Source organism: Scyliorhinus canicula, chromosome 5 (genome assembly GCF_902713615.1).
Source record: "Scyliorhinus canicula chromosome 5, sScyCan1.1, whole genome shotgun sequence".
Lineage (NCBI taxonomy): Eukaryota > Metazoa > Chordata > Chondrichthyes > Carcharhiniformes > Scyliorhinidae > Scyliorhinus > Scyliorhinus canicula.
In genome coordinates, this window is record NC_052150.1 from 227,626,948 (window position 1) to 227,638,125 (window position 11,178).

At 45.3% G+C, this 11,178-nt stretch overlaps 1 protein-coding gene across 6 annotated transcripts in view; it reads right to left on the minus strand.

Annotated features, from left to right (window-relative positions):
* The window catches only part of zgc:63863 (uncharacterized protein LOC393372 homolog), a 64,725-nt gene that overhangs the window by 23,398 nt on the left and 30,149 nt on the right, over nucleotides 1-11,178 (minus strand). For all 6 annotated transcript variants that reach the window (XM_038798683.1, XM_038798682.1, XM_038798678.1 and 3 more), the window contains exons 6-7: nucleotides 9,640-9,781; nucleotides 7,244-7,428 (exon numbers count right to left, since the gene is read on the minus strand). In XM_038798683.1, coding sequence (XP_038654611.1) covers nucleotides 7,244-7,428; nucleotides 9,640-9,781 — 327 coding nt within the window. The remainder of the gene's footprint in view (nucleotides 1-7,243; nucleotides 7,429-9,639; nucleotides 9,782-11,178) is intronic.

Sequence of the window (11,178 nt, forward strand, 5' to 3'; positions counted from 1 at the left end):
TCAATACAGGGATTCACTACACTAATCCCCATCGATAGATCAATACAGGGATTCACTACACTGATTCCCATCGACAAATCAATACAGGGATTCACACTGATCCCCATCGATAGATCAATACAGGGATTCACACTGATCCCTATCGATAGATCAATACAGAGATTCACTACACTGATTCCCATCGATAGATCAATACAGGGATTCACACTGATCCCTATCGATAGATCAATACAGGGATTAACTACACTGATTCCCATCGCTAGATCAATACAGAGGTTCACTGCACTGATCCCCATCGATAGATCAATACAGGGATTCACTGCACTGATCGCCATCGATAGATCAATACAGGGATTCACACTGATCCCTATCGATAGATCAATACAGGGATTAACTACACTGATTCCCATCGCTAGATCAATACAGAGGTTCACTGCACTGATTCCCATCGACAGATCAATACAGAGATTCGCGACACTCATCCCCATCGCTAGATCAATACAGGGATTCACTACACTGATTCCCATCGATAGATCAATACAGGGATTTACTGCACTGATCCCCATCGATAGATCAATACAGGGATTCAGTGCACTGATCGCCATCGATAGATCAATACAGGGATTCACTACACTCATCCCCTTCTATAGATCAATACAGAGGTTCACTACACTGATCCCCATCGATAGATCAATACAGGGATTCACTACACTCATCCCCATCTATAGATCAATACAGAGGTTCACTACACTGATCCCCATCGATAGATCAATACAGGGATTCACTGCACTGATCCCTATCGATAGATCAATACAGGGATTCTCTACACTGATCCCCATCTATAGATCAATACAGAGGTTCACTACACTGATCCCCATCGATAGATCAATACAGGGATTCTCTACACTGATCCCCATCTATAGATCAATACAGGGATTCACTGCACTGATTCCCATCGACAGATCAATACAGAGATTCGCGACACTCATCCCCATCGATAGATCAATACAGAGGTTCACTGCACTGATCCCCATCGATAGATCAATACAGGGATTCACTGCACTGATCGCCATCGATAGATCAATACAGGGATTCACACTGATCCCTATCGATAGATCAATACAGGGATTAACTACACTGATTCCCATCGCTAGATCAATACAGAGGTTCACTGCACTGATTCCCATCGACAGATCAATACAGAGATTCGCGACACTCATCCCCATCACTAGATCAATACAGGGATTCACTACACTCATCCCCTTCTATAGATCAATACAGAGGTTCACTACACTGATCCCCATCGATAGATCAATACAGGGATTCACTACACTCATCCCCATCTATAGATCAATACAGAGGTTCACGACACTGATCCCCATCGATAGATCAATACAGGGATTCACTGCACTGATCCCTATCGATAGATCAATACAGGGATTCTCTACACTGATCCCCATCTATAGATCAATACAGAGGTTCACTACACTGATCCCCATCGATAGATCAATACAGGGATTCTCTACACTGATCCCCATCTATAGATCAATACAGGGATTCACTGCACTGATTCCCATCGACAGATCAATACAGAGATTCGCGACACTCATCCCCATCGATAGATCAATACAGGGATTCACTGCACTGATCCCAGTGATTGGTCAATGCAATAATTCACTAATGCATTGTATTGACTATTCACCAATCCCCACCCTTATCACAACAACAATAATCCGGGTCCCAATCATAGTAACATGGGAATGCAGAGCAGTAGTACGTCACTCGGATCCTCGAGCCTGCGCCACCATTTAACTAGAATCTACCTGATCTTGTTCCTCGCTCAAATCCCCATATCCTTTGACATTAACATTACAATTCATCAATCTCTGTCTTGAATATACTCCGTTTCTGTACCTCCTCAACCCTCTGCGTAAATAAATTCCAAAATTCACCACTCCTCAACTCAGTGCTAAATGGTCTTTCCTTTACTCTGAGACTGTGTTGGCTGCTCCTAGAACCCCCAGCCAGGGGAAATATCCTGTCGAAACTGTACGAATTTATAAATCTCGTGAATCATCGTTAAATCTCGCATTGATGTCTCCCTGATTTTCCAGAAGACGACGTCTGGGTGGTTGAGGCATTTCAACAGCTCAGCTTTGGAGCAGATGGAAGATTAGGACGGTTGTGAGGGAATAGATAATAAAGATTGTTGGGCTTCCTGCTCCCAATCCCTATTCAGAGATATCTGCTGGAAGCAGCCAATCAGGACCGTCAGGAAGTGGACAGGATTCCGTTATACCCTGCCGGCACACACTAACATTGGTCACTTCGGCAAAGTATCGCAGCACACCCAGCCCCCGAAAGTAGAAGGCAGTAACTGGGGAAGAAATTTGCTTTTTGTCCAATTTAATTCTCGCCACTTCCTCCATCTCCACCAAACAGATTAAATATGGTCAATGCGCAGAATTACGACACCCGATGTGTTACTTCACTGTGGCCGAGATAAATATTTCCTCCGTTTATTCTGCTGAATCAGCGGCAATAGGCTGGATGCTCAGCGACGTCCCACTTATTAGCACGCTGCAAAGGTGAAGCTGCAGCAGGAGGGTGCGCTGTAGTGCAGTGTGTGAGGAGATTAGATACATGTGAAATAAAGAATGGGAAAAGACACAATGAACCAAGCTTGCAGTGAGTGAAGCTGAACAAATGGAGGGGCTGAATCAGCCGAGTCAGCCATCATTGTGATCTGGCTCCTATCCAACTCATTTTCCTATTACAATACTCTGCCCAAGATCATGCAGATACAACCTGACCAAAAAATGTACAATTAACAACCCTGATCATTCTGCATTGGCTGAGCTCAGCTACAACTAGTCTCTGCACAGTGAGGAGCAAGCAAGGATTGTCATCCAATGTCCCTTGTTTCTGCAACATAAAATGTTGCTGTTGAGATTTAAGCAGATTGTTAATAATCACATGCTATCAATGGTTGGCCAACAGCTTAAAACCCTGTCCAGCAGGAGACAGTGCCTTTGTTGAAAAGAGGAGAGAGCTGCTTTTTTCCTATTCGGAAAATCTACCAATAGGCAAAACCTATTGGTACAAAAGGTTGTTTGATTCCTCACCCTCCACTGGACGCCATGTATAAGTCCACTCCGATGCTCTCTCCCAGAATGTTTCGGAAACAGGAGTGGACACGAGTTCAGAGGTTAGTTTTGCGGTCAAATGTGGCGCCACGGTTGCGATCTGCCTGGCCCAACTTCAGGATGGAGACGATAGGGAGGAACCGGAGTTTGGAGCAGGGACTGAAGACAATGGCTTCCTTCTCCGAATATTTAATTGCCGTAAATTTGTGCTCATCCAATTCCGGATGTCAGGTAAGTAGTCTGGTAACTTAGCAACAGTGTAAGAAAGTAGCACAAGTGGATAGCACAGTGGCTTCACAGCGCCAGGGTCCCAGGTTCGATTCCCCGCTGGGTCACTGTCTGTGTGGAGTGCACGTTCTCCCCGTGTCTGCGTGGGTTTCCTCTGGGTGCTCCCGTTTCCTCCCACAGTCCAAAGACGTGCAGGTTTGGTAAATGATAAATTGCCCTTAGTGACCAAAAAGGTTAGGAGGTAGTCTATAGGCCACCAAATAGGAACATTATGGTGGGGCAGGCAATAAACAAAGAAATAACTGATGCATGTAGAAATGGTACAGCAGTTATCATGGGGGATTTTAATCTACATGTCGATTGGTTTAAGCAGGTCGGTCAAGGCAGCCTTGAGGAGGAGTTTATAGAATGTATCTGTGATAGTTTCCTAGAACAGTACGTAATGGAACCTACAAGGGAACAAACTGTCCTAGATCTGGTCCTATGTAATGAGACAGGATTGATTAATGATCTCATAGTTAGGGAGCCTCTCGGAAGGAGCGATCACAATATGGAGGAATTAAAAATACAGATGGAGGGTGAGAAGGTAAAATCAAACACTAATGTTTTGTGCTTAAACAAAGGAGATTACAATGGGATGAGAGAAGAGCTAGCTAAGGTAGACTGGGAGCAAAGACTTTATGGTGGAACAGTTGAGGAACAGTGGAGGACCTTCCAAGCGATTTTTCACAGTGCTCAGCAAAGGTTTATACCAAAAAGGCAGGACGGTCGAAAGAGGGAAAATCGACCGTGGATATCTAAGGAAATAAGGGAGAGTATCAAATTGAAGGAAAAAGCATACAAAGTGGCAAAGGTTAGTGGGAGACTAGAGGACTGGGAAATCTTTAGGGGGCAACAGAAAGCTACTAAAAAATCTATAAAGAGTAAGATAGATTATGAGAGTAAACTTGCTCAGAATATAAAAACAGATAGTAAAAGTTTCTACAAATATATAAAACAAAAAAGAGTGGCTAAGGTAAATATTGGTCCTTTAGAGGATGAGAAGGGAGATTTAATAATGGGAGATGAGGAAATGGCTGAGGAGCTGAACAGGTTTTTTGGGTCAGTCTTCACAGTGGGAGACACAAATAACATGCCAGCGACTGATAGAAATGAGGCTATGGCAGGTGAGGACCTTGAGAGGATTGTTATCACTAAGGAGGTAGTGATGGGCAAGCTAATGGGGCTAAAGGTAGACAAGTCTCCTGGCCCTGATGGATTGCATCCCAGAGTGCTAAAATAGATGGCTAGGGAAATTGCAAATGCACTAGTGATAAATTACCAAAATTCACTGGACTCTGGGGTGGTCCTGGCGTATTGGAAATTGGCAAACGTGACACCACCGTTTAAAAAATGAGGTAGGCAGAAAGCAGGTAATTATAGGCCAGTAAGCTTAACTTCAGTAGTAGGGAAGATGCTGGAATCTATCATCAAGGAAGAAATAGCGAGGCATCTGGATAGAAATTGTCCCATTGGGCAGATGCAGCATGGGTTCATAAAGGGAAGGTTGTGCCCAACTAATTTAGTGGAATTTTTTGAGGACATTACCAGTGCAGTAGATAACGGGGAGCCAATGGATGTGGTATATCTGGATTTCTAGAAAGCTTTTGGCAAGGTGCCACACAAAAGGTTGCTGCATAAGATAAAGATGCATGGCATTAAGGGTAAAGTAGTAGCATGGATAGAGGATTGGTTACTTAACAGAAAGCAAAGAGTGGGGATTAATGGATGTTTCTCTGGTTGGCAATCAGTAGCTAGTGGTGTCCCTCAGGGATCAGTGTTGGGCCCACAATTGTTCACAATTTACATAGATGATTTGGAGTTGGGGACCAAGTGCAATGTGTCCAAGTTTGCAGACGACACTAAGATGAGTGGTAAAGCAAAAAGTGCAGAGGATACCGGAAGTCTGCAGAGGGTTTGGATAGGTTAAGTCAGGGGTGGGCAAACTACGGCCCGCGGGCCACAGTCTTTATGCGGCCCAAGTCATTTTTTTTTTTTTTTTCTCATTTTTTTTAAGGTTAATGAGGGGGCTGTTGGGTTACTTACTGGTATAGGGTGAATACGTTGACTTGAGTAGGGTGATCATTGCTCGGCACAACGTCGAGGGCCGAAGGGCCTGTTCTGTGCTGTACTGTTCTATGTTCTATATGAGGCGCCCAGAATCATAACCGGGTGAAGTAATTATTTTACTTAATATACTATGCGGCCCTTTAAAATTGTGAATTTCTGAATGTGGCCCTTGCATGGAAAAGTTTGCCCATCCCTGGGTTAAGTGAATGGGCTAGGCTCTGACAGATGGAGTACAATGTTGACAAATGTGAGGTTATCCATTTTGGAAGGAATAACAGCATAAGGGATTATTATTTAAATGATAAAATATTAAAGCATGCTGCTGTGCAGAGAGACCTGGGTGTGCTAGTGCATGAGTCGCAAAAAGTTGGTTTACAGGGGCAACAGGTGATTAAGAAGGCAAATGGAATTTTGTCCTTCATTGCTAGAGGGAATGGAGTTTAAGACTAGGGAGGTTATGCTGCAATTGTACACAGTGTTAGTGAGGCCACACCTAGAGTAGCGTGTTCAGTTTTGGTCTCCTTACCTGAGAAAGGACGTACTGGCGCTGGAGGGTGTGCAAAGGAGACTCACTAGGTTAATCCCAGAGTTGAGGGGGTTGATTTAGAAGGAGAGGTTGAGTAGATTCGACTCATTGGAATTTAGAAGGATGTTTATAGAAACATATAAAATTATGAAGGGAATAGATAGGATAGATGCGGGCAGGTTGTTTCCACTGACGGGTGAAAGCAGAACTAGGGGGCATAGCCTCAAAATAAGGGGAAGTAGATTTAGGACTGAGTTTAGGAGGAACTTCTTCACCCAAAGGGTTGTGAATCTATGGAATTCCTTGCCCAGTGAAGCAGTTGAGGCTCCTTCATTACATGTTTTTAAGGTAAAGATAGATAGTTTTTTGAAGAATAAAGGGATTAAGGGTTATGGTGTTCGGGCCGGAAAGTGGAGCTGAGTCCACAAAAGATCAGCCATGATCTCATTGATTGAATGGCGGAGCAGGCTCGAGGGGCCAGCTGGCCTACTCCTGCTCCTAGTTCTTATTCTTATGTTCTTATTGGGTTACGGGAACAAGATGGAAGTGAGGGCTTGAGTGGGTTGGTGCAGACTCGATGGGCCGAATGGCCTCCTTCTGCACTGTACGTTCTATGGTGAGGTACATCTGGGTGTCATCAACATTCCTGCAAAAATTAAAGTTGTGTTTTCTGTTGAAGTCACAGCAGCACATGGATGGAAAATTATTATATTAAAAATTGATATGGCTGCTTTCAGAGTCACTGGACGCCCCACGTGTTTTATGCCAATGAAGTACTTAAAGTGTAGCAATTGTAACAAAGGAAGCCCAGCAGCCAATTTGCACACAACAGACCCCACAACATCCAGCTCATCTACTTTTGTGATGTTGATTGAGGGATAAATATTGGCCAAAGAAATAGGAGGGGACCAAAGATGGATTTTTGAGCGATACCAAAGGTAATGGTGCAGGAGCAGGAAGAGAATCCACTGCTGGAGATACTCTGGCCATGTTTAAATGAATAAGAATGGAACCAGGGGAGACCAGTCCCACCAGCTGGATGATGGCAGAGAAGTGTTGGAGGAAGACAGCAGGTCAAACAATGACAACGGCTGCAGATAGGTCGAGTAAAACAAAGAGGGAGCGTTTGCATTTGCCACAGAGGATGTCATTTGTGAGTTTGCTGAGAGCCAATCTGATACTGTGACAGGGCGGAAACCGGATTGCACAACACATTTAGAAAGGAACGTCTTGCCTTTTGCGTAGTTGAAGTGCTGCTTGCTTTGCGAGCTCTTGGGGTGGGTAGTGGGAAAAGAGCTCCTCCGCTTGGACGATCAGCACCTCGTATGGAAGGTCCTGCGGTATCTTGGACAGTAGCTGATGGACACTGGCCATGTCACAGTCACACCTCAGTACTTCTTTCTCTCTGTGCAACACAATCTGAAAAAAGGCAGGCAGTCAGTCAGTCAGTCTCACGGCTGTTTCACAACCGACAATTTGCCCCCTATAACATGTCTGAATCTCCATTGGGTCAATTCGGAAAGATAAATAGGTGGGTTCCATTCACCGTGTTCACTACTCTCAGCTTGGGCTGCAGTTGGTGAATCATTATGGACGAGGACTGCTACTTCTTTCTTCATCCATTTAGAAAGAACCTCAGGTACAACCACTGCAGGATCCAGGATCTCAGGATTTTACTAGATTGCACGGACCCCCCCCCCCCCCAATTCATCTTATTTCCAGCTTCACTGGGAAAGATTTACAATACGACAGTAGCTTGCACACCATCCAGGACAAATACTTAACTGGCACCACATCCACCACCTTCAACATTCACTCTCTCCACCACCGACTCACATAGATCTTTGGGAGGTAGATGTGGAGGAGATGTTTCCACTTTGAGGAGCCCAGAACAGGGGGCATAAATAGAAGACACTCAGTAATGAGTCCATTAGGAATTCAGGAGAAAATCCTGTACTGAGAGATTGATTAGAACATGAAACCTGGAGTAGTTGTGTCAAATAGTATATTTTGGGCTCCAGTTAAAGATATACTTGCACTGGAGGTGATACCACAAAGATTCACTAGATTGGTCCCTGGGATGAGGAAGTTGTCTTAGGCGAGAGGCTAAATATGTATGTATTCTGTGGAGCTGAAGACAGACATCCAACATTAAGACTGTTAGGGAGAGAGTTCCAGGATATTGACCCAGTGACAGGAAAGAAACAGGGATATATTTCCAAGTCAGGGTGGCGTGTGGCTTGGAGGGGAGCTTGCATGTTACGATGTTTCCATGCATCCATTGCCTTTGTACTTTTCAGTGGTAGAAGTCACGCGTTTCGAAAGTGCTGTCAAAGGGGCCTTGGTGAGTTACTGCAGTGAATCTTGTAGATTGCACACGCTGCTGTTGCTGTGCGTCAGTGGTGGAGGGAGTGCTGAAGGTGCTGGAGGGAGTGCCAAGCAAGCAGGTTGCTTTATCCTAGATGGTGTTGAGCTTCTGGAGTGTTGTTGACAAATAGAGAGAAACAGAAAAACGAGGAAATAGGTCATTCAACTCATTGAACCCAGTTCTACCATTCCATGTGATCATGGCTGATCCTCTACCTCAGGGCCATATTCCCCTACTCCCTCCATACTCCTGGACACCTTTAGTGTCTCAGGTATTCCATCACACTCTTGACTTGTGCTTTGCAAATGGTGGACAGGCTTTGGGGAATCACTAAGTGATTTACTCTCCAAAGGATTCCCAGCCTCTGACCAGTTCTCGTAGCCACATTCTATATGGCGAGTCCAGTTCAGTTTCTCGTCAATGGTAACCCCGAGGGGGTCGATAGTAGGGGTTCAGCAACGATGTTTGAATATCAAAGGCATGGGGTGGCACAGTGGTTAGCATAGGGTTCAATTCCAGCCTCAGGTGACTGTCCGTGTGCAGTTTGCACGTTCTCCCCGTGTCTGCACGGATTTCCTCCGGGTGCCCCAATTTCCTCCCACGGTCCAAGGATGTGCAGGTTTGGTGAATTGGCTGTGCTAAATTTCCCCTCAGTGTCATAAAATGTTGGGTGGGATTATGGGCCACGGTAGGGTTTGCTTTTGGAGGGTCAGCGCAGACTCGATGAAACAAATGGCCTCCTTCTTTACTGTGAGGCTTCTATGATTCTATGAAATGGTTTGACTCTCTTGTTGGAGATGGTCATTGCTCGGCACTTGAGGCAAAAATTTTACTTACTTGCCCAAGACTGAATACTGTCCAAATCATGCTGCAACATACAGATTGCTTCAGCATCTGAGGAGCTGAACATTGTGCAAACATCAGTGAACATCCCCACTTTGAGGTAAGGCAGGTCACTGATGAAGCAGTTGAACATGGTTGGGCCTCCGATACTACCCTGAGGAAGTCCCACAGCAATGTCCTGGGTCTGAGGTGATCGAAATCCAACAACCACAGGCCTGGCGGAACCCGAACTCTGTTTCTGAGCGGTGGAGGGGAGGAGGCTTTTGAAGGGTATAAACTCTGGCATATACCAGCTGGGCGGAATGGGCTGTTTGTGTGCTGTGGATTCTACATCATTCTGACAAATGACTGAAAACGAGGGGCAGTGAAGTACCAGACCAAGTGTTCAGACAGAGAGGCAGGCATGTGGTGCTACGTACCGCTGCCGCAATGTAGACTGGCATCAGTGGGTGACTCGCCAGGAAGAAGTCATACAGCCTGACGGTATGGCGAAACTTGGAGAGGACATGACCGTACCAGGTGATCAGCCAGCTCAGAGCAAAGATAGTACCAACCTCAGACCTAAATCAGACACACAAGACAGTCATTCAAAGCAAGAAATAACATGCATTTATATAGCGTCTATTCACACTCTCAGGACTCCCAAGGTGCTTCAAATGCAATGAATTACCTTTGAAATATAGTCAACGTCACAGTGCAGACAAACGTGGCAGCCAATTGCAACATGGCAAGATCCCACAGTGTATCAAATAAATACCCAATTGATTTGTTTTTATGGATTTGGTCAAAGGATCAATGGGTGACCAGGGAATCCGTTACTCGTTCAAAAGTGCCACAGGATATCTTGTCCACCTGCACAAACTGGATGGTCTCAGTTTTACATCTCATCTGCATGTCACTCAAGTGAAGCTATTTGTTCAAGTCTCTGGAGTGCGGTTTGAGTTCTGACTTTATCCCCAGGCCGGGATGAATGATCCAAATATTAAATTCAACTATTTCATCAGCAGCCGGCGTCTTATCCTCCACTTAGTCGTGTTGTCACTCAGTTTACTGGGCAATATAACATCCTTTGGCACAGAAGGACATTTAACAAGCAAATAAAGTGAGAATATTGGTTTTGAGTGATGTATAATCTCTGAGAAACCAAACGAGAAAGGGAACAAATGTTTGACGTGATTACGACTGCATCCTCACAGCAACTGTTAATAAAATCTAACGCGGAAAGTGATAGAGGGTCTGTATAGCTGAAGAATGGAAATCCGATAATATGCAGGAGGAACAGGATTTTTAAATCTGAGTCAAGGGTACAATTCTAGTTAAAAACATAGGAACAGGTGGAGGCCATTCCGCCTGTCGAACTTGCTCTGCCATTAGATCACAGCTGATGGCTTACTTCACTGTCACTCTGATTGAGCCTCAGACACACCCACAGCTTGGCATTTTCTGTTTTCCCTCGTTATATCTGTGTGGAGATCCTTGGAAAGATTTTCAGTGTTAAAGGCACAAGAAATTGGATTTCTATTGCTGCAGTACTGAGTTTTCACACTGGAGGCCGAGAGTGAGGCATGTAAATCACAGATCTCCATCTGCAGGCAATAAATGGGCACGGCAGCAATTCAAATTAGTTTGATTACAGCCAACACCCACTGTTCATGGGGGTCGGTTCCTGTGAGGTTTCACAAAGGGTGAAATCGCGAACGACGAACACAGTTCCTAATGGGACTGAATGGTGCGGCACAGTGGTTAGCACTGCAGCCTCTCAGCGCCAGGAAACTGCCCCTTAGGGTGGGCTTACACGAGCAAGGCGATAAGGTGGGGGATTGGGTCTAGGTAGGGTAACCTTTTGACGGGTTGGCGCAGACTCGAAGGGTTGAATGGCCTCCTTCTGCACTGCAACTCCCCGACGGACTAGGGGGGAGGGGAGGGAGAGGGCGGGGGAGGGAGAGGGCGGGGGAGGG